Genomic DNA, 24,646 nt, shown 5'->3' on the forward strand with positions numbered 1-24,646 from the left:
ACTCCCTGAGGGCTAGATTGTGCACCGATGCTCACCCATCCAGAAAAGGCCAGCACAAAAGCCTCTAGCACTTAAAACCAGGGTTACGATTTTCCAAGCTGACTAATGAATTTATCATTTATTTATTTAAAATTCTATTTAATTTTAAATGTAATGTAATTTTCTCCAGTCTCTTCATGATCCCTATTCCCCACATGCCTTTTCAGTCAGGAGGAAAGCGCCTTTGTTTCTAAAGCAAGTCCTGTGTTCCTTTGGGTTTCCAGCCTACTGAATCACTGACACAAACTCACCCCTATCTGGTTGGTCGGCTCTGCACAGGAGCCCATAGTGCTTAAGAGTTGCCTTGGCCTTGTGCAGGGCCCTCTGCACAGAGGTGAATTACAGATGTGCACATATACACACTGCCTCTGTGCAGTGACAGGGCACGTTCCTGCAGTGCCTGCAGCCTGTAAACGGCTCCATACAAATACCCTGACAGAGACATCCCAGAGTGGGCAGCAGGACAGGTATGCAGCAGAGAGCAACTGAAAAGTTGTAGCGGTGGGTGGTCTGGGGGACTCTGAGAGGAATTTTGGCTTGCTGAATTGAGTTGGCTCCACATCACCTTCAACATGGGTTTGGCACAGCGGAGAGCCCTTAGTGTTAAGCTTGTGACCGTGGAGTTTAGGCTGGTCATTAGCATATGGAGGGCCACAGCTCCACAAATGGGTTTATAGCATGCACAGTGGCATCAGAGGTGACAGGCACTGACTGGTACACAGGTACTGTTGCCCAAAGCAGTCCAGAGCCTCTGGTTTAACAGGCTGTGTGATGGGGCTCAGTCACCACGCTGGTGCCCCCTGCTGGCCATCTTGGGGATTAGCTCCACAGGTCGGTACACTCTCTTCCAGTGGTGCTTCTCTTGCTGTCACATCTGCTCTCTGACCTGTGTCACTCCAGGGTGTCCTCTTCATGACACAGCCCTCCAGCTGTGTCACCATCTGTGCTCTCTCCTTGTAGGGTTTAGAACAACTGTCCAGCCACTTCCCCAGTGATGAGTGGGGGAACTGGGACTGCCCACTACTCCAGGTCCCGACCCAGCGACCCTGTAGGTGGCAGCCATGTGTTGTGTCCCCTCCAACTTCTCAGTACATTTTCCTGGGCCACTTCCCCACAGCCCCAGCATCACCTTTACCTCAGGGCCTCAGCATGTCAGTCCTACCAGTCAGCCAGGAGCGCCATCTCACTACCCAGTTCCCTGCCAGCAACTGTTCTGTCCATGGTGGCAGCTTCTGTCCACCTGCTAGGAACCAGTCCTCCCTCCTTACGCTCCAGGCAGTGACTGACCCTGCTCTGCCCTGTAGCTCTTCTTAAATGGGCCCTCTGGGCCCAGATTGATTGCCCCACACAGCCTCTCTCCTATTGGCTGCTTCCCGTGCAGCCTCCTTAGGAGTCTATTAACCCCCTACATGCCAGTGTGGGGCGGATGCCCCATCACACACCCTCACCCTCAAGCCTGCAACCCTTGGAAGTAGGGATGCCTCCTGCCCTACACCTGCCTGAGCTACACCCACAACTTATCCCTCTCTTGTTCTACTCCTCGCAAGAGGAAACACATATTTTCTTTCTCTTCTTTAGCATACCGAGCCTAGTCCTTTTGGAACTCTGAATTCCTCTCTGTTGTTTGCAGGGCCTCCTTGGATCTCTGCAGAATCTGCTTGGTAGCTACCAGTCTCCCCTGTAGCTCTTTTTATCTGCCACCCAGATCCCCAAGCACCCACTCCTCCAGAATCTGAGTCCCTACCACAGCCTGTTCTGCTTCAGTGCGGTTCCCTTATCTTTCTGGGCCCTCTCTGTTCCAGTCATCTTATCCACTATCTCTTTATCCTGCCTTGCTGAGTGTGGGAGATGACTCCTTGCCAGGAACACATGGGGATGGGCGGAAGGGGGCTGCAGGGACACATGGGGATGGGGCAGATATGCCTGACTAATTGGAAGAGGCGAGGGGTCAGCCAGGGTCTGCATGGGTGAGGCTCCCCTACTCCCTAACAATCGCCCCCCTCAAAAATACTGTTCTTCAAGTGCTTGCTCATGTCCATTCTATGTTAGAGGTGAGTGTGCTTGCCACATGTGCTGGTGCCAGAAGTTTTTCCCTCAGTAGTATCCATAGGGAACTGGATCTTGTGCCCTCTGGAGTGGCAACAGCATGGTGTGGTATAAGGGGCGCTGCTGGCTTCCCCCACCCTCAGTTCCTTCTTGCCGCCAGTGACAGTGCTGGAATGTCTGCTGCTTCGGCTAGCGCTGTTCTGTTCTCTGTTCTTGCGAATTTTGAAAACCTGTAATATAGTTGTATATAGTTAGTATATTAGTTTATTAGTTACCCTTAGTAGTTGTTCTCGAACTCTTGGTTAGTCCCGGACGGAACCCAGTCGGGGCATCCCTTGGTCCCCAGGCTTTAAGCCATGCGATGGCTGCAAATGGCCTATGCGCATCAGCAATCCACATACCAGCTGCCTAAGGTGCTTAAGTGAAGGGCACATGAGTGACAAGTGCCGTATCTGCAAGTCCTTTAAACCTAGGACAAAGAAGGAGCACGATATCCATCTAAGAGAGCTCCTAATGGAGTCGTCACGCACTCCAGCACCGGAATAGCGGTCCGACTCCACACAAAGCACTGCAGCCTCTGTGCGCATAGCAGGCTGCATAGCAGCCTCCAACTGTCCTTGATTAGTAGAGGCTGAAGTCATCTCCCCTCAATCCCTGTGCCACAGTGAATTTGCTCCTTTCTATCCCCCCGCCCCCTTTTCTGCCAAAGGCTGGAGCATTTTTGATTAATATGTTCAGTCTACAGCAGACCCTACCCCACCATAACAATCTGGGCTGTCAGCCAATTGAGAGAGGAAGGATGATCTGTTGATTGAAGTGCTAACCTAGGACATGGGAGATCTGAGTTCTATTTCCTCCTCTGTCTCTGACTTCCCTATGTGACCTTGGGCAAGTTGCTTAGTCTCTCTGAGCCTGAGTTCCGTATCTCACAGAGGGATAATATCCCTGCCCTATTCGCAGGAGTGTTGTGAGGATAAATACATTAAAGATTGGGAGGTGCTGAAACATTACACACTGATGGGAGCAATAGAAGTCCATAGAACTGTGGCATTTGCAAGTTCCAGAAGCGAATTTTGGAAATAATAACGAGCTCAGATCTCTAAAGTTCATGCTTCAAGCCAAACTTCAAAGGGCATCATCAACTCGTGTTTGGCCCAAAGTTTTTCTAAAACATAAGGCCAATAGAAATGTTTCCATAATTTTCTTTTGAATAATTGCAGTGTAAACAGATCTGTTTAAACAGATGCCTGTTCCCTTTCAGTATTTGTAACCCAAGCATTGCCGTGCGGTGCTAGTGCATGGGAACCTAACATTGAAGCTGCCTATAAACAAAAGTGAAAACTTGTTTGATTAATTTTCATTGTTCAAGCTGAGAGAAATGCCAGAAATAAATGACGAGTATGTCTAGTGACAAGAAAATTGGCTTTTAAAATCCTTTCTGAGTTAATATTCTAGGTCGTTGTTTATAACTTAAGGAAAGAAACTTAACTTTTTGACAGTGCACGACTTTCACATTTGACAGTGTCCCTTTAAAATAAAAAAACCAAGAAAGGCTTTATCCTGCAAGATGCTGAGTGCTTTCAAACTCAAAAGGAGTTGAGGGCACTCAGCATGTGAAAGGAGGAGCGCAGCGCTGTGTAGGACCTAGCCCGAAATTAGTTTGAGTTAGATTGTTCCTAGCCCTGTGCAGTAGAGACAGGCTCAGCCAAAGACCCCAGATCCAAACATCTCAGCACTGTGGCAAAATTCAGATCTGATCTCAGACTTTGCCACTAGGGCCTGTTGCTAACTGGAAATAAATCCAACCTAATATTCTCAAACAATATAATCTGCCACAGCATCTGTGTAAACCAGCATGGCTGGGGTTTTCAGAGGGGCCTAACTCCCACTGAAAGTCAGTGCACTGGGGGAACTAAGCAGTAGGTTTAACTTAGGAGCAATGAAATTTCATTAACAAAACATATTAGCAATAATTGGTGCCTGTGCATCAGTCAGTATTGCTCAGAGGAAAGGACTTAATGCAAGAATTATGGGTGAAATTCTACGGTTTGTACTATGCAGGAGGTCAGCTTAGGTGATCATAATGGTCCCGTGGTACAATCATTTTTAAATTTTGTGTCATTTTCAATCCTTTGTTTTACTATAGATATTTAATTTAAGACATTTGTTTCACACAATTTAACGATTTATTCTACAGTTTGTCTTGTTTAAATCGGATTATTAGATTGCAGAAGAGGTTTTATCACTGAGAACTGAAAATGGTTGCAGGTTTTATGAAGCGCTTTATGAAACAAGGGTTTCATGAAAAACAAATGTGATTTTTGGATATGAATTTGGGATACAATGTCAGATCATCAGAGATTTGAGATTTGGGAAACTGGTATTTACTTGTTTTAAACCCAACCAAATCCCAGATGGGCAGCATCTAAATCAGGGAAGGTCGTAATCTGTAGATTAACAGAGTTTTGTTCACACTCTGTGAAAGATGATCAATTAAACAAAAGGACAGTGATTTCACATTGGCTTCTATGTCATAGTCACAAGCACAGAATGCTTCCACGGTGTTCCAGACTGAAGCCTGAGAGACTACAGGGAACCGTCTGTGCCTGGAAGCAAGATTAGAATAGGAAAAGGTATATTCTTGTGATCTGTACAGGAAAGCTCCTCATGTATTGAACTTTCCTGTTCTCTTTAGTGCAATTCCATTTTGCTGGGGTATAATGAATGAGATTATTGCTCAAAAGGTGTGTCTATCTTTAGAGTTTACAGAAGATCTGGAAATACATAGATAGTTTTAAAACTGTTTGTTTCCTCCAGATTTGGTATCTTGTGAAAACCCATCCGGATCCCCCCTTTCCCTTACCAGAGGACAGGCGTCAGTCTGTGAGCCGCCAGCCTTCATTCACATACTCAGAGTGGACAGAGGATAAAAACGAGGATGATTTTCTAGATTTGGATCCTGTGCCAGAGACGCCAGTCTTTGACTGTGTGATGGACATCAAAGCAGAGACGGATCCAGCGACTCTGACAGTTAAATCAGTGGGATTGCAAGAAAGGTAGGATAGTTCTGATGGAGAGCAAGGCATTTGGCACAAGTTGTGTAGAGTTCAGAAGTTCTGAATGGACCAGACTGGTAGTTTCACTGCATTAAATTAATGTATTTTGTTTTAAAACATCAGTTCTAGACTGAATGATTATTTAATTTGCTCTTTGTTTCCAGGAGAGTCACAACTATGAGATATATAGTGACTTTTTGTTTTATCATTAACAACTTTCAGTACACGTTACCAAATCTCATTCGTAATCTGTGTTTGTTGCCTTTAGAAAACCTATTTGTATTTGGTCAGACTCTTATTTTTATCTGTAGGTTTATTTTGTGAAAATGGTAAATGTATATTATAAAATCTCTTTGATCCTGATATAAGGCTCTCTGTCATCTTTTCTACTGATAGGCTGTCCCATACTTTATTTCTTCATTTTATTTCTTCATTGTTGTTGGACTGGTCTTTTCCAAAAATAAATTGTCACACATCTGGCTACTAGTAGTAATTGTTTTATAAATGGGCCATTCCCCAATGAGTAACTTTCTTTGGATTGTAAGCTAATAGACCCACTATGGATTAATTTACTCCTTGCACCACCTGGGGAAGTTGTATTTCTGCTGGAGGGGATTCACACCTGGAGAAGGGCAACTTTGCAGTGGAACGAAGGAGGAGTATATGTCGGGCAGCGATCGGTCCAGTGGTTGATTTATCGCATCTAGTCTAGATGCAATAAATTGACCGCCGAGCGCTCTCCCGTCGACTCTGGTATTCCACTAGGGTGAGGGGCAAGAGGCACAGGCGAGGGGACAGCATCAGCCATTGACTTAGCACAGTGAGGACACTCCAGTAAGTCAATCTAAGTACGTCAACTTCAGCCATGTTATTCATGTCAGCCACACCATCATATGTCATTATATAATGCCTGCATCTGTAACTTTCACTACACGCATCTAAAGAAATGATGTTTTTTACCCATGAAAGCTTATGCCCAAACAAATCTGTTAGCCTTGAAGGTGCCACCGGACTCCTTGTTGTTTTTTTAATTTGGATTGATTTCCCCCTCCTCTCGCCCCCACCCACCCCCAGTGTAGACCAGGCCATAGTCTGACTAGTTGCTGGAGCTCTTGTCTAGAGTAGAAAAATTACTGCTTCCTGACCAGTGGGAGTCAGCAACAAGTGCAGTGAACCAGTGCTGCACATTTGTCTATGCCTCTGCTAAGCTGTCTTAGCACATTCAGCTGCACCTCTTGCTGATACCTGTTGTCAGGAACATCAGTGGTTTCTAGTCTAGATGAGCTCTGAGCGTTCCAAAAATTTCGTTGCACCTTCAAAAGTGCCATTGTCTCAAGGAAAGCAGATAAAGGCCAAATGGAAAGACATGTTTTAATTAATACAGAGTGTTTCACATAGCCTTCATAACTGATGTCTTAACCTGGGGCTGTGTTTTGCAGGAGAGGTTCAAATGTTTCACTCACACTGGACATGTGTACCCCAGGCTGTTCCGAGCAAGTCTTCGGCTATGTCATGTCACCAAGAGAACAGTCAGCCCGAGAATACCTACAAATGGCATCGAACATTCTTACCGCAGAGGAGCTACACAAGAAAGCATTAGACCCTTTCATACTCCAGACAGAGTTTTTTGTGAGTATTTTGACTTCTCAAGTTGACAGAAGAGTTTGTGGCATCTGAAAAATGGAACATTGCCACCTCCTGTGACTCTTACTGGAATTTTCTATAAGTTCTTCTGGAAGACCAAAATAACTAAATACACACTCCAGTTCCTTCAGTGAAGCGCTTTATTAAATCCTCAAATTTGTTACAGTTAGAAATGACTGAATTTGAAGGCTTTCAGCTATCTTTTCATTTGCAGACTATGGTCCTAGTCCTGGTAATGAAGATCTAGCTTTGTTTTCAGAAGCCTTTTTCTCAGCATGTTACTTCATAACAAAAATTTCTCAGTTTCACACTAGACTAAAGAAAAAGAGTCAAATTTGCTTTGGGTATAACTCTTGAATCCCAGAGGGTTACACCAGGCATGACTTCAGCTAGTATATCCACTTTCCTGGTGGATACTCTGTACAGAGCTGCTCTTCTGAATTGTCTGAAAGTTATCCGGCGGGTGAAACATAGGGTGTTTGTCCCACTTAACAAATGCCACAGAGTTTGCACTAACTATCCTCATCATCCACTTAAAAAAATGTTCATTAGATATTAGCTGTTTTTTCAACTGACAGTATGAATCTGAAAGTATCTTTCCCTCACTTCATGTATACACTTTTATTTTTGGGGAAGCATTCTGACTCTGCTTTTGGTGGAAATACAAGCATCATATACAAGTAGAATTGGATTTTTTGAGCAGCTTTGTGAAAAGGCTGGCTATGTTTAATTGCAGTTAGCACAATGGCTTTTCGGTTGCTCCTCATTTTAACCAAGCTTCTGTCCTAACTGCTTGATTCTCCACTGTCATGCATCTTGTCATTTGTACCTGGGCAAAGTGAGCGCCAAGGATAGTACAAGTGTGAGTGAGTGGAGAATTCTGATTAAAAAGTGTGTTATGCCCACTTTGCATGAGTGAAAATGACTGTGCAGCATGCTAAGCAACAGAGAATTGGGCCCTTTGCTTCATCTGCACCCAACTTCATGCCTCTTTTCATGCCAGGGTCTTTCAGAGCACGCAGGTGGGAACTGCCTAAGCTAATGCTGACCCAGTCTGCATTCTCTTAAGCATGGAATCCAGCAGAGTGTCAGGAGGATGATGCCTTGCACAGCTGCTGTCCCCAGAGCCCACCTACTTCCTGACCTGACAGAGAATCCATGTAAGACCTTTTATGGAGCAGAGAAAAGAATGGAACAACACCTCAGAGTACTCCCTTTCCATTCCCCCCCACCTGCAACTGCTGGGCTTTCTTCCCTTTCAAAGGCAGAGAATATATTTTGGGGCACAGTTTCCAAACAGGCAGCCAGACCCTTGTTGTCCTTATACATTTTTTACTCAGTTTTCCTTCAGTCCCACATTCCCTTTTGAGGAAGCACTGAGGAAAAGCTCATTAAAGACCTTAAGATTTAGCCATCAGAAAGTGCCCAAAGTGATAGGCTAAAGAAAACAGGAGACAGACAAAGCATCTGTCAAAGGAAAACCATCAAGCCAAATCTACTTTGTGATTCATCACTGATTCCTTGGTGGCTGTGAGTAATGGAATCAGTTATCACATTACCCTGGGAGAGAAGCACGGTTGTCACTACTGAGGCCAAGTCTTCATGTAATTATACCCATACAAAAACTATGTGGGTAAGAGGTGTGATTATTTTTACCAGTATAGTTTATACCATTACAACCCTTGATATGGACGTTATTATACTGGTATGAAATTGCATTATACATAATATGATATAATGTCCTTATACCTTATACCTTTCCCATATGGGAATAATTGGTATAAGCACCATAATACACCTCTACCTCGATATAACGCTGTCCTCAGGAGCCAAAAAACCTTACTCCATTATAGGTGAAACCGCCTTATATCGAATTTGCTTTGATCCACCGGAGTGCTCAGCTCCACCCCGCCCCCCCCGGGAGCACTGCTCTACCGCATTATATCCAAATTTGTGTTATATCGAGTCGTGTTATATCAGGGTAGAGGTGTATTGATATAGCAGTGTCTACACTAGAAGAGTGGTATCTCTTTAACTATGCCTCTATAATTAAAGCAGTTAAACTTCTGTGTGTAGACAAATCCTTACTGTTTAAAAGTGCTGTTTTAGATGAAGGTAGTTATTGAGATGCATCTTTGCTGAGGAAGTGCCTGAGCTGGCTACTGTAGTCAAGCTGGACAAGTCAAGAGTGAGTTGTTGTAGCCCATGTGACCTGCCCTATATTACAGGCTAGTAAAGTGATATTAAAACTAGTCAAAAATTTACTTTATTTTCTGTGGTGCAAAAAATGATTTTTTTTCCATAAAATGTTTTGTCAGAAAAAGATTTATTTGCAAAAATGATGACCAGCTCTAGTTAAAATAAACCCTGAACTTGCTATGCCATGTGCTCTGCCTGCCTCTTACTCACATGGCTAGATATGATCAAGTTCATGGTGGAAAAAGTATCAAGTTGTGTGTACGCTTCGAAGGGAAAGTCAAGAGCAATACCTGCTAGTCCGAGTGCTGAATGGTTTAGGGCTTGTGTTACTACGATGATGGGAGAGTTTCTTCTGTTGGAGTAGTTATTCCAGCTCCCTGAGAGCTATCTACATGAGGTGTTAGGTTGGTATAACTACATTGCTTCAGGGTGTGGATTTTTCACACCCTTGAGTGACGTAGTTATGCTAGTATAGCTCTGTGGTATAGCCTTGGCCTTAGTTTTTTCTCATGCAAGCAAATTCCCTTTGACTTCAGCAAGAGTTTGCTGGAGTAGTGAGTGAGTAAGTAAAACCTGAGGAAGAACCTCAGGATCTCAAGGAGAGTTATGAATGACTAAATACAAAGTAAAACCCGAGGAAGACTCTTTGGATTTTGCCCTAAACTGTACATCGGAAAGAGGTGGAAATTAGCTCCATGAAATGTTGTATAACAATTTGTTTAAGTGTGCTCAGCGATAAACAAGACACACAGTGCATATAGTTTTTGTCCCAAAGAGATTAGAATCTAGCCCAGAAAACAGAGAAGCACTGAAGTGACTAGAGGAAGAAATAGCATGGGGTGAGATTAGATTTGGAATTGCTATTCTTACTTCTTTATCATTGTTTGTGGCCCTTCCTGTGAATATCACAGATGAGGATATGCAGTGCAGAAATGGGGTGGAGGGTGTCATGATGAAACAGGAAGAGAACACTTCATTGATAATGTCTGCCATCTTGGCTGATAGACAGAGATGGTGTGGAAAAAATCATGGGGACTGGAAGGAGAGAAAGAAACGAATGAGATTGCATAAATAGCATCATCAGCAGAGTAGAGATGGATAGGAGTGGGGAATGGATGTAGTAAGAGACAAATGGGTGGTGTCATCCAGAGTAGAATTTTATAGGCCCTTCAGAAGGCAAGGACAAGAAGTTTAAACTTGGTGCAGCATACAAGTGGTGGGAGCTAGTGAAAGGATTTGCACAGTTGGGTGACCGTCAATCTGACTAGCAAGGAAGACATTTGAGCAGCTGCATTTTGACTAGTACTATAGGCATCTAGGAGGCTAGAGAAAAGGAGGTGGTAGGAATAAAGATGGGAGATAATCAGGGCGAGGACAAGTGTGTCCTATTGGAACAGAAAAGGGGTTTAATTCCTTTTCCCATGTTTGAGGAAAATTCTTATCAACAGTGACTTACAAGTTGTCAATTTTTCCTTTCATTTGACAGATTAAGAGAGTGTTGATTGTAATAGGGATTGAGGAGACAGAACGTATGATTATTTTTCTTTCAGTCTTTTTACAGCTAATTCTTAGATACATTATAAACAGAATTCTAGCTAATAAAACTGGCTGCAAGAAGAGACCCTGGGTCATGTGCATTACCAGTTCTAACTTGCTCATCAGTTCTTCTGTCAAAGTAAACACCTAGACCTCTGCATTCAGTTCCCTATGGGACCCACTAGGGACTGATTTATAAGGGCTTTTTTTCAAAATTAAATTGAATAAAAACATATAAAAATGTGGCCTTTCTGGCATATTGTGGGACATCATCTCCTCAAAATCACTGATGATAAGGGACAGGGAAAGCAAGGAAAACACATGGCTAAATACAAAATAATTAGGTAAAGCAAAGATCAGCAAAACTGCATATGCAGAGTAGCATCAACCACAAAATATGACGTCCATTCTAGCAATGTATTAATTTTTTTGGTTGGGTGCTTGCTAAAGTGGAAGATTACTAATGCTTTTTCCACCATGAATTTGGGTAAGAGGCAGGCTGAGAGCACCTGGAGTAGAAAACGCAGTGTTTAATTTTAACAATCTTCTACCTTTTGTTTACCCACATAACATGTTAAACACAGAACCAGAGCAAGCTCTGCCTTCAAGCCTCTATCCCAGGGGTGGGCAAACTACGCCCCGGGGGCCGCATCCGGCCCTCCCAATGTTTTAATCTGGCTCTGGAGCCCCTCTGGGGAGTGGGGTCATGGGCTTGCCCTGCTCCGGCGCTCCAGCCAGGGAGCGTGGTTGGGGGCTTGCCCCGCTCCATGCAGCTCCTGGAAGCAGCGGCATGTCCCTCCTCCAGCTCCTATGCGTAGGGGCAGCCAGGGGGCTCTGCACACTGCCCCTGTCCCAAGCGCTGCCCCCGCAGCTCCCATTGGCCGAGAACCGCGGCCAATGGGAGCTGCAAGGGCAGCGAATGTGGACGGGGCAGCACGCAGAGATGCCTGGCTGCACCTCCATGTAGGAGCTGGATGGGTACATGCCGCTGCTTCAGGGAGCTGCCAGAGCTAAGCACCGCCCAGAGCCTGCACCCTGACCCCCTCCCACGGCCCGACCCCCTACTCCAGCCCTGATATCCCTCCTGCCCTCGAACCCCTCGTTGCCAGCCCAGAGCATCCTCCTGTACCCCCAACCCCTCTCTCGGCCCCACCCCATAGCCTGCACCCCCAGCTGGTGCCCTTACCCCCTCCCGCACCCCAACCCCCAATTTCATGAACATTCACGGCCCGCTATATAATTTCCATACCCAGAGGTGGCCCTCAGGCCAAAAAGTTTGCCCACCCCTGCTCTATCCTGTTCTGAGGTGGAAAAGTCAGGATCTGAGGGGAGCTTAGTCTCTGTGATTACATTCACTCCTTGGTCTCTCACCTGTGGCTGCTTTACGTGGCTGTGCATCTGCTATGAATTGATCAACTAATTTCACATGTTGTAGCCCACTGAAGAGCAATCAAATGGCTCCTAATGTAACCAGCCTGAGCTCTGAGATTTGAATCTGTAATATAAATATGAAAGGCTCCATAACCCAGTGCAAATTCTCTTGTTATTTCTCCCCGTGGCTCTTTCTGATAAAGAAGTAGCCCTGTTAAAGCTTTTTAAAGAAATTATTATTGTTATGTAATATTTATATCATGGGTAGAGCCCACTGAGGATCAGGGCCCTGTTCTGAAGAACTCACCCTCTAAGGGCCAGTTAGTGACTTGGCCTGCACACTTGTGTAAGAGAGTAAGAACCCACCCCCAACAGCCCTCTGTGAGCTACCTGGACCTTGGGTCTATTTGCGCAGGAGAGGTAGGTACACACAAAGTACCTACTTCTGTCCCCTCTCCCAGAGAAGGTGGTTGGGAAGGGGCAAAAAACGGGTGGTTCCTTGTCTACACCCCCCATCCCCATATTACCCAGCCAATGCAGTTGAGCTGTGATGGAGGGTGTTGTAATTTGCAGGTGCAGGCCAGCAGCTAATTACTGCCCCGGTTTTAACAAGGAGGAAGAAGGCCAAGAATTGTGACTCAGAGGGGTGTGTCTGAAGTACTGTGCTTCCTGGGATGATGCAGCTTACGCACCATCCTTGGCTTACATCTATGCCTCAAGTCACATTACACTGCTAATAATATTAGGAGCTGAAATAGTGCCATACTGTGCACCACTCACGGAATTAGTCATCCAGAGCATTTTTTTATATTCATGATTTCAAAAAAGAAAACCATTGACACAAAAAGGAAACCATCAGTCATGCTTTGGTGGTAAATTGTTAGAACTACTATACCATATGTCTCAATTGACTTCATCTCTGCAACTCTTCCACAGTCAAGACGTAATGTTTTTTTTCCCCTTGTGAATCTATTAATATAGTCTATTGTACATCTTCCAACAGGAAATCCCAATGAACTTTGTTGATCCAAAGGAATATGATATTCCAGGATTAGTGCGGAAGAATCGCTACAAAACAATTCTCCCAAGTAAGTTCCAAACCTGTTTTGTAATTCTGCAATTCGTTGGTGCAGTATTTAGTGAAGTCTCAGTATCCAGTATTTGCTTAGTTTCTTGCTTTCGGTGGAATGCCTTTCACAGATCCTCTCCAGGATACTCCTTCTAGGCTAAAGCTAACATTGAGCAAGGGTAATATTTTCAAGAGCACTCATGTCCCATTTTCATTAGAGACTTAGGTGCTTAAGTCTTATGGAAAGCCAATGGGATTTAAGTTCCTAAGTCACTTTCGAAAATAGAAATTAAGCTCCTAAATTACCTAGGTGCTTTTGAAAATTTTGCCCAAAATCTTGATGCCTTTATTCGGGTTTTACTTTGTTTCCTCTGGTAAACTCATGTTTAAGGGCTAAATTGTGACACTCTTACTCATGCTGAGCCGTATTTTACCATCTGAGTGTTTCCTTTGAAACCAGTGGGACTACTTGGGTCATAAGGTGCCACTCAATATGCCTTGTTTTAAAAGGTACTGAACATCTCAACTCTGACTTAATGCTTAATGAAGGCATTGGTCCAGTGCCCTTTAAAATCAATGACAAAATTCCCACTTACATCACTGTGTGCTGGATTGGGCCTAATGTGTTTAGCATTTCTCAGGATAAGGCCCCAAGTGAAAAATGAATAAGGGTCTCAGGATTTGGCCCAGTCTCTTTAAGAAAATATAATACATCTTTCTTTATTTATTTAAATGTAAGTTGTTTTATTGCTTATAGCCAAGAATGGAAATTTTGAGAAACCTTTTGCTTGGGATTGATTTTATAGCCATTATCGTTTTTCCCTCTGTCACACTTAAAGATAGTTTGAAAAGTGATACAATTATAAGATGTCGTGTCTGAATATTAATGTTTTGACAGATCCTTCTCTTTTCTCTAAGCCATTGTCAGATAGATACCGCCATCAAGCTCTGCTGCAGCTTTGTTAGGGAAGCCCAAATGGTTCAGAGTGCTAGTTAGGCTCAGATAATCCAGAAATTAGAATCTGATCAACTAAGCAAATCATGTTAGTCTACAAACCTGGAGTGGAAATCTGGCAAGAACAGGCTTTCTTCTGAAACCTCCAACTCTCAAACTTCCAGTCTTGGTCAGAAATCCCATGTAGATACCCCTTCTAGTGATGTTTTGACATTTCTAGCTGGGACCAGAAGTGCTAAAAACACTCAGCCAAACATTTCAGAACCTTCCTCCTAAAACATGCTGACGGTTGGGTGCCTTATCATTTCTGTCAACTTTTATGTTAGTTTGGATATTACAGCGATGATTTTCAAAAATGACTAGTGATTCTGAGTGCCTCCATTTGGGCACGCAAACTGATAGACCTTAAAGGAGCCTGATTTCCAAAGGTGGCTGTCCAGCACTTTTTTGAAGATTGGAGTTCTTTAAGGTGTCTCAAGTTAAACACTCAAAAATGGAAGCACACAAAATTGCTAGCCACTTTTGAAAATCTTGGCCTATAGCTCTTAACAGGTTTCTGTTAGCTTTTCCCCTGTGCATTCAGTACCTGCTTGGTCATCAATCAGCTAATTCTCTTGATGCTATCTCCACCTCGGTTTTACAAAATCTGGTAATACTCATTTCCATTGCTGTGAGCCATCTAGATGGGAGGACTGGCTCCCAATCTAGACTAACTATAAATGTTAACAAGGAATTTATCCAGAGGAAATCAGACTTTTCCACTGACAGGAATAAAAATCAGGAATTTCAAAACCATCCATCTCTATGAAACATAACCCAGTGCCACTTGGTTGATGAGGATGGCAGGCTGCCACATGGGAAACCAGAGGACACACCATAATCACTTATGTTGGAACACACCCAGTTCCAGTGTAGGGGTGGGGAACTGGTACATTACACAGAGGTATTGCGTACTCCCTTCCTGCCATAAAGCTGTGCTCTTCAGCCTTTCTCTTCACAGTACCATGGAAGAGAGAGCATTGGGGGCACGACAGAGTGGGCTGAAGAGGTGGCCAGTGGGTTCATGACTATGTGGCTCTCCTGGCTCTTTAGTTTCCAGATTAACCAATAACAGCCTATGCTGTCTGTGTCACCACGAGGGTCTTCCTAACTGTTCGCTTGCACCAAGCAATTATGGAAGGAACGGCTGACCATGTTACACAGCAAAACCTATGCTGATCTATTTGCCAATGGCAGACTCAGCCAAATCTGACCTCCGATCTAACATTAGGGAGCAGCAGGCACTTCATTATAAAAGTGACATTGAAACCAAAAGTATACCCTGAAAATTAAAGAGCAAATAAAAAACTTAAAATTCCCTACCCAGCTGTGTACTCCAGAAGTATTTGAGGCGGTTACCATTGAAAGGTAAGAAGGCACTTAACATAATGATTAGTTTATGTGCAACCCTAGAGTTAATTGTAGTCAGTGAGGAACATGATAATAGGCTCTAATTCAGTTAATTTATATTTCTTTTGTAGTAAATTTCTTTTGCAGATTCCCAATTTTGTTGTTGTTGGTGGTGGTGAAGATGGTTTTGGGGAGTCTTTTTAAGGGGTGAGGATGAGTTTCATTTTGGAGACGTGCCAAGCTAAGCAGATTAGTTTGGCTGTTTCAGAAACTGTTAAATTTGCATGTTGACAGAAAATCTGAAACCTCTTCCGTTATGGAAAAGTCTCACAGAATTTAATAGAAAATTATCATTTTTCTATATTTTTTGGATTATCTTGCAGAATGTAATAGAAAATGTTATCCTTGCTATGGAACTCCAGAGATGGGTCAAAATCTAAAAAGGAAAGATATTATATATCATTCTCTTTCAGTCTTTTTGGTTCTATGCAAAATTTCTAGGCAAACTTATTTAATTGTATAGAGCCATATTTCTTTCACTCCTTATTAAATTTTTAAGACTTTTTTCAATAAGTATTATTGTTAAGGAGGCAGTGGGGCCTAGCAATAGAGTACTGCAATGGGCCTTGGGTGATCTGAGTTCTGTTCCTGGCTCTGCCACTAGAGGAAGTCACTTCATCTCTCCAGGCCTCAGTGTCACCATCTGTAAAATGGCAGTAATGATATTAATCTACTTTGAGATCTACTGATGAAAATTTGTACCTATGAACTAGGTATTCTTATCTGTCACTTTCATTTAAAAAATCTCAGCCTGGTGAGATCCTACTACAAAACCTAGTATAGGCTCAAAACACTCTTAGAAAAGACTGCAGAAAAATAACTAACAGTGTTTTGCTTCTTTGTGGTGTAAGTGTATGACAATTTTTTAAGGGATATTGTCAGCTTAGGCCTGGTCTGCGCAATGTTTTTGTACTGGTATAACTATTTCAGTTAGGGCAGGGGTGGCCAACCTGAACCTGAGAAGGATCCAGAATTTACCAATGTACATTGCCAAAGAGCCACAGTAATATGCCAGGAGCCCCACATCAGCTGCCCCCTCCCCGTCCCACTCCCAGCGCCTCCCACCCACCAGAAGCCCCGCTGATCAGTGCCTCTCCCTCCCTCCCTGCACCTCCTGATCAGCTGTTTTGTGGCATTCAGGAGGCTCTGGAGGGGAGTGGGAGGAACGAGGGCACGGCAGGTTCAGGGGAGGGGGCGGGAAGGGATGGAGTGGGGGCAGGGCCTGTGGCAGAGCCAGGGGTTGAGCAGTGACCTCCCCCACTCCCCCCTGCACATTGGAAAGTTGGCACCTATAGCTCAGCCTCAGAGTCGGTGCCTATACAAGGAGCCGCATATTTAACTTCTGAAGAGCCGCATGTGGCTCCGAGCCACAGATTGGCCACCCCTGAGTTAGGGTTGGTTCTTTTTACCAAAATAGTTATACCAGTATAACTCCCCCTGATGTGGATGCACTTACAGTGGTATAAAAGTGCTTGTGTTGGTATGGCTTATTCCCCAATGAATAAGGCCTGGTCTACACTAGGAAATTCGGTCAGTATAACTCAGGGATGTGAAAAATCCAGTGAAACCGACTTAACTCCTGGGATGGAAAGCACTACATTTATGGGAGAATTCTTCTGTCAACCTAGACACCACCTCTTGAGGGAGTGGATTACCTATGTTGACAGGACGGATTCTCCTGTAGTGCTAAAGCAGCACCCATGCAGAGGTACTGCTGTAGCGGTTTATGTATAGACAAGCTCTAAGATATATCAATATAACTGCATCCACTCTAGCAGGGGTTGTATAGCTTTAACTATACCAGTATAGTGAAAATGGTGCAATTATTCTGTGTAGACAAGGCCTTAATTTAAGGCCAAAAAATAAGGTTAGGGATAGAGTTTATAAAACCGAATGGGGCAAATCTTGAGGTCCTAACACAGTTTTTGCTCAGTCCTTACTCAAGCAGAAAGCCACACTGAAGTCATTGCTAGTTAACAGTGTTTGCTAAATAATACTTCAATGCAGGAAAAAATGAAATTAATGCAAAAGGAAATTACAGTAATGTCGTGGGCTTGCATACGTTACATGAAATTTAATATCTCAAAGCTTAGACATAGACAGCATAGTCAAACGCCAAGAATCATTCAAATGCTATTACAATCATAAATGATGAACTACCCCTCTACTTAGAGCAGTAATATTAATTTAGTAAGATAATTAATTTTGTTGCATGCAAATATCTGTTGATAGTTGCACACTGAAAGTAAATGCAGTAATATATACACACATTTCAATCAGAGACTCCCCAGTGCCCCCTTTAGAGCATCGCAGGTATCTGTCGTGGCTACTAATGAATATGCCTAAGTAATTAGCTGTCTTACTAAAGGCTAGAAAATGATCTTAAAAACCTTTTTCTCCTCTTGACTGATAACTATTAACTATCTCTTTACATATTGTAGATCCTCACAGCAGAGTGTGCCTTACCTCAAATGATCAAGACGATCCTCTTAGCTCATATATCAATGCTAACTACATCAGGGTAAGAGCTTAGCAGTCCAATGTCTCTGTGTAGACTGTTAGAAATTAATCATTTAAGAATAACCACAATGTCCATTGGCTTCTAAAGACCATCTTGTTTTGGTTTCTTTTTTTCTCTTGTTTTTGTATTATCGAAAACAGAACCTCAGAGCCGAACTGTAAAGATCCTGGTCCAATAAAAACAAGATATTTGCATTTTTTGCCATGAAGTTCCCTGCCTCACTGGCCTGATGCAAGCAAAACTCCCAGCAAAGTCAATGGGAATTATGCCTGCAAGATTTGACCCAGAGTTACCACCAGGCTGTTGTAGCATGAATCCATCCCATTGCCATAGTATTGCCTACTGCTTGTATAACTTGAAGTCGCACCTTCTACCTTGCCTCTGTGTGTGTGTGTGTACGTGCGTGAGGGAGAGAGTGAGTGAGTGAGCACAATACCTCTTGGATTGATAACGGTTGACCTGATACTGCAGTCTTTACTCAGGCAATAATCCCATTGTAGCCAATGAGAGCTTTCACTGGGTAAAGATTGAAGTGTCCAGGCATGTGCGTGTGTGCGCACACATGGTTTGATAGTGATTTATTGTTGCTTTGTTGGCAGGGCTATGGAGAAGAGGAAAAGGTATATATTGCTACTCAGGGACCTATAGTTAATACTGTCAGTGATTTCTGGAGAATGGTGTGGCAGGAGCGTTCTCCCATCATTGTCATGATTACCAATATAGAAGAGATGAATGAGGTAATGATTACGTATGAGCTATGTCTCGATCCTCTATCGTAGCGGGTATTTCAGGCACAGGTGCCAGACCCATGGAAATAAATGAGTTGGTTCAGTGACCAAAGTTTATAGTACATTGCAGTTACCTTTTTTGAAGTCATTTCTGAAGGTTTCAAAAGCAACATCCCACCAAGTTCAAGCCCTATTAATTTTTGTATATGAATACCTATAAACAATAGAGTAACAGAGACTGAACCTCCTTATCCTGTATTTATTTTGGCTTCTCTTCTGCATCCTTTTTCCATTAAGCCGTCTCTGCTTCATTAAACATACTGTGTCATGTTATAATGCTAGTTATGACTAGAAGCAGTTAAAGATGATTTGTATGTGGAGGACTGCCCTAGTTGTTTAGCATTTTGGGGAAATGCAGTTAAAATATTGCAACTATTAAGATGTTCCAAACTTTTTTAAATCACTCCCTGCTAGAATTGGTTTTTATAAGAGTGAACTGTTTGTGGTTATTGAATGTATTTCTACCACTCCATCCCATACAATTCTATCTGCAAAGTCTCAGGCTTCCAGAGTTTGCATCACCACTGTTTTATGATTCTGTGGCTAGTATCACAACATTATTCCACAGGATCCCAAAACAGTGGTGATTTAAACAGCTGAAGATGCAGAAAGGTGCCTGGTGGGAGTACCTATGTGCCTAACTCCCATTTATATCAATTACCTTTAAAAATCTGGCCGTAAATGCCTAGGTTACTTTAGAAGATGGGATTTAGACTTCCAGATCACTTAGGTCCTTTTGAAAATTTTGCGACCATACACTTGAGAAGGAAGAAGAGACCAAGAGGCAATCATGTCCTTCATTGTCTTCTCTGCTCTGAAGCTTTCCCACTGTTGTTTTTACATCTGGATTGTACCACTAGAATGCAAAATAATCTTTTCATCAGCATTTCCTATTATTCAACACCAACAGACTATCTCACCTGTCATGTCAGCCTCAGGAAACACTGCACAGCCATGCTACCATCACAGTAGTGACACTGGCTGCAGCGTATATCTAACATACAGAGATATTGAGTCTTTCCTGATACCTTTTGTATCAAAAATTGAATCATTCTGTGAGAGTCAGACATAAACATAGGGTAAGCTTTTCCATGCTAACATCTTCTATATTCCCTTTTTTCTAATACATATTAATATATAAATACCAGGTTTCCACAGTGTGTAGCTTCAGAACTAAAACCTTTGTTCTGCCGTGATGCTAGTAAAGGAGTCTTTGTGCTTCTGCTATATACAGTGGCTTTGCTAACGTGAAGATGAACAGCTCAGTATCCCAGCCCTCTGTCACATCTAATCTGAACTGACAGACAGCCCACAGAAATGTGTGGGCGATCCTACTCCACTCATTTCAGCAGCATAGTGTCTGTACTATTGATAGATGCTGGCGCATTTGACGCTTTTTACAATGGATTCTGCAATTTAGGAGGAGGGAAAAAATTCAGTCTGCGTTTACAGTGACACAATGGGCCATAGTTGTTTCTAGTGTGAAGTGGCACAGCTCCATTGTGAAAAGAACAGGAGTACTCATGGCAGCTTAGAGACTAACAAATTTATTTGAGCATAAGCTTTTGTGGGCTAGAACCCATTTCATCGGATGCGTAGAATGGAACATATAGTGAGGATATATATTTACACCTACAGAGAACATGAAAAGGTGGGAGTTGTCCTACCAACTCTGAGAGGCTAATTAATTAAGAGAAAAAACTGTTTCCTTTGTGGAGCAGCATCCATTTACACCATAAGAGAATTTGGCCCAGCAGCTTTTCGAGACATTTTTTAGTTCTTGGCCCTTCTTTTCCAGCAGATTTTTTTTTTAACTTGCTCACAGAGTTTACGGTTAAGGGCCAGATTGTGCTGGACTTTGCAGAAGGGAGGGCTTGCAAGAATTCTCTCTCCCTTCACTTACGTGGGTGCACAAAGACCTCCCAGAATAGCAGCCCCTGTACTCTGGAGAGCATGAGGGCGGCTTGCTCTCTGTTTTATACCTGGGGAGCCATTTGTTCAGAATTGACCCCCATCCACATTGGTCTCTGGAATAGGCTTACAAGGGGAGCAATCTCTGCTGATGTGCTGAAGGCCTACTCCATGTGCACTGAGCAGCCCCAGGAGAAATTGTATAGGTGAGAGACAATCTCTCCCAGTACTTTCCCTGGGAAGCGTTGCTTTCCATTACCTCTCAGGCAACATTGTGGCACAAATGCCACAATATATCCTTAAATGTGGATTATAGCTTCAGTTATTCAAACTGTATCAGTTGCACTGAATGAGCCCATGGATTTGGCCAAAACGATTTAGCAAAACTAATCTGTATTCTGACACTTTCTTCCTTTTAGTTCCTTTGCTTCAATGTAGGATCTTCTTCCATTTTATAGTGGGTCTTTGAACACACTCTATATTCCAAAGTCATTTCCAGTCATGTCCTTTTGTAGGGAAAAGAAATACAGATTATAATTTGAGATGCAGAGAGCCATGGCTCTTTATTAGAGACAGAAAAGGGATACTGTGCATTTCCATATCAGTTTGTGCATAGCACAGAAATAGTAATGATCAAAGAGCAGATTATTAATGAATATCAATCATTACCGTAATAAAAATGAATAGAATATTAATAAACACTGCCACATTTCTTACCAGCTTCCCAAATGAAATTTAAAAATGTGCAGATACATCACATTGCACACACACAAACAAAGTTTTATGCATGTGAGTGAGGGAGGTAATTAGACATTGGATTTTAACCAGAGTGACTGCAGAGAAGACTATCTGAAACTTTGGCCCCTATATTTAACTTAAAAATTTGAGTTGCATCCTGTTACAGAAATATTCAGCATCCTGATTCATCTAAGAATACACCTGGCACAGTTTCTGCATAGTGAAGTGAACCACCATTGGTGTCTCCTTAAATGTATTTTATGTTGCATGCAGAAATGTACAGAGTACTGGCCAGAGGAACAGGTCACCTATGAAGGAATAGAAATCACAGTTGACCAGGTCATACAAGCAGATGATTACCGATTAAGACTCATCACCCTGAAGGTAAGATTGCTCAGATGTATTTACAATAGCAGAGAAATTCAAAGCCTTGAACAGGACTGTTCATGGAGAACTGAGTACAAGTCATATCCACTGTGCAAATATCACTTGTCGCTACTGCATTCATGATGCCCTTGATCGGATCCCAAAAATGTAAACAATGCAACAATAAAAACAGTCAGAGATGTAGACTGAATGCGTACAGTCTAAAGACTTTCAGGCCACTTGTAACAGGAATGTGTTCATTCACTGAAAGAGACCAGTGAGTGATTCTGTGTAAGTGTCTTCTGTGGTGACGTGCTAGCTTGGGGATTGTGTCTTACCTAACTTTGAACTGGCTTTTATAAGTCATACTAAAGACATTGGATTTAGGTTAACATCATGAACTTTGTGATGATGTTGTATGGAGTACAAGGAATATTGTGGAATGTGGGTCAGTTCCTCGGCTGGTGTAAATTGGCTTTGCTTGATTGGCTTCCCTGGAGCTTTACTGATTTACGCTAGCTGAGGATTTGGCCTTATGTGAGGTTTTACATTTTCTGGGTTGTGTAGAGATCTCTAGCAGCTGTTAATCTTGGAAAAGCTTAAACTGTGCTTCTAGTCTTCATATTAAAATTATTAAACATCTTGTATACTGTTGGGTTTGTCAAATTGTTGGGTGCAAAATATTATATAGAAAGCTAAGATGACTTCTGTGCCACTGAGAATATGCAGTAAAGCTGGGAAAGGAACTCAGAAATCCCAATCTAATGTCCTGTCCCTCCTAGACCATCTGTTCTACTCCTTTGGCCTCTGTGTTGTCTCCTCCCAGTTTCCCTAAGTAACGTGTCTACCAATCTATTTAGCAGTTGCTGATGGTACAGTAACTCCACCACTGCTCACTGCAGCTAAACCTTTACTGATGCGTATCATCCTTATTATTCTATTAAGCAGTTAGGTGAACTAGCACTGAAACTGCTTAAAGGAAACATGCTACAGTAAACAGAATAAAACTACCGATAGCTTGTTGAGCACTTTTCCACCACTACATCCAGTGTTAACTTTTCTAATTATGGTATCCTTCCAGATAACTGCTTGAAATAAAATACTTAGATTTCCAAACAAATAACAGCCATGCCACCCTTTGAATAATAAGTTCCAGCACATACTTATTTTATAAATACTCTATTGCTATCTGGTCCAGGAGATCACCATCCTATGTAACAACTCACTAGGTTCCATGGTCTCAAGACATATACTTAAATAGGAAAAGGCTCCTTCGCATAATCTTCACACATCTTTTCGTCTGTCAGATCCAGCCCTGAACTCAGTATAACAAAGCAGAATTGCTTCCCAAACTGCGAACAAGCCTCCTTTCTCACAAGCAGCTTTGAGTCTCACCAGCCATGTGCTAATATGCAGAGAGCTGGCATACAAAACCCTGTGTCTGGATCAAGAGCATGGAAAGTCTGTCAATCATGCATTTGGCGCAGAGGATGCGTTGAAGATCACACTCTGAGACAAGTGGGAAGGGGAAGGAAAGATTACTTCCATGAATGTGCAGACTTGCATAATCCTTAAATACAACCATGTCTCAGACAATGTGACACAACAGAGAGAATAAAATTGAGCCAAAGTTCATTTGAGTCCCCTTGTCTCACAGACGAGGCCTTGGCTAATTTCACTCAGCTGCTGCAACTATCTCAGTGAAATTCACAATCCCTGCTGGGGTGTGGTGTCGACATGGTTATTCAAGAATTGTTGGTAAATGCAGCAGTTTAATACTAGTGATCAGGGCTGATTGAAATTTTCCTGTCAGAACTGTTTTTTTTTTTACAGAAAATTGAGTTTTCAGCCAAGTAAAATTTTTTCCAAGACGTGGCTGTCAGTTTTGCATGGAAATGTTCAACACAAAAAAAACAAAAGCACAAAAAGTTTTCAGTTAAGAATCACCAGGCAGACTGCTTGGGGGGCTGGGAGCCCCATACTTCCAAAGTCCAAAGCTCCAGGGCATCCCCACCAAGCATACTGTATGGGGTCACAGCTCTAGGAAAGCTCCTTCATGTGCACTGCTCCTGGGCTTGTGGACTCCAGGTTTACCAGGGGTCCATGACTGCATGGCAGCTCTGCCATGCCAGGAGTATCAGAGTTTCCAGACTCCCTACCATGGAATAGAGAGCCTGAAAGTCCTGAGAATCCTGGCTCTAGCTGGGTCTTGGCTCCTGGGTCTGCACAAGAGAGCCCAGAAGCCCTGAGAATCCTGGCAGTGAATTCCTTTGGGGATTTCTGCTTTGTGAGAAATTTCAAAAAAATTGGTTTTGTTTGGAAATCCTGATTTCAGCTAGCTCTACTCAGATGTGTATTTATTGCAAGGGTAAATCTGGCCCCTTTTATGTGTGTAGTTATATAGGATTCTATGGGGCGGGGGGGGAATAGAATTTTAAAACCAAATTGTTGGTTGGGGTCATGCATGTCTTATAACACCAGCCACCCCGAGGCAGATGAAAAGAGGTGGAAAGAGAAGACAGCAGATATAAAAGGAGAGGACTAAAAGCGGTTTAAATTTATAATATATATCCCTTCAGGAAATGAGAATGTTATACTGACACAAATGACACTGAAGCTTTGATTGGTATTACACGTTTCCAAGCTCATAGTTCCTTTTCCATACAACCTGTTCCCTCCATTCATTTTAGGGTCACATTCCCACTTGGTTATTCAACTAAGCAGCGCTTCAGCTTTCAGCATCAGTGGGGCAGTACTAAAAAAACGAAGCTGGTAGGTGAATGGTTCCAAGCTGCCAGGAGAGAAATAAAGGAGCTGTTTATTGAGATGTCATTGTCTGGGACTGTTCTTTTATCATATAATGGCAATAATGCCTGTCACTCTGGAGTATACTTACAATAAATGGCATGGTAACAAAAACCACAGAAGCCATTAATTGCGTCACATTCTCCAATGCCA

The 24,646-nt window shown here is 42.8% G+C and overlaps 1 protein-coding gene across 5 annotated transcripts in view; it reads left to right on the plus strand.

Moving 5' to 3' along the window:
* Nucleotides 1–24,646, plus strand: part of PTPN5 (protein tyrosine phosphatase non-receptor type 5) — a 150,610-nt gene that overhangs the window by 106,720 nt on the left and 19,244 nt on the right. For 4 of the 5 annotated variants that reach the window (XM_050953699.1, XM_050953703.1, XM_050953700.1 and 1 more), the window contains 6 exons: nucleotides 4,903–5,141; nucleotides 6,581–6,770; nucleotides 12,895–12,979; nucleotides 17,806–17,885; nucleotides 18,485–18,622; nucleotides 21,596–21,706. In XM_050953699.1, coding sequence (XP_050809656.1) covers nucleotides 4,903–5,141; nucleotides 6,581–6,770; nucleotides 12,895–12,979; nucleotides 17,806–17,885; nucleotides 18,485–18,622; nucleotides 21,596–21,706 — 843 coding nt within the window. The remainder of the gene's footprint in view (nucleotides 1–4,902; nucleotides 5,142–6,580; nucleotides 6,771–12,894; nucleotides 12,980–17,805; nucleotides 17,886–18,484; nucleotides 18,623–21,595; nucleotides 21,707–24,646) is intronic. The other variant, XM_050953701.1, reaches the window with a different exon arrangement.

The sequence above is a fragment of the Gopherus flavomarginatus genome, chromosome 5 (genome assembly GCF_025201925.1).
Source record: "Gopherus flavomarginatus isolate rGopFla2 chromosome 5, rGopFla2.mat.asm, whole genome shotgun sequence".
NCBI lineage: Eukaryota > Metazoa > Chordata > Testudines > Testudinidae > Gopherus > Gopherus flavomarginatus.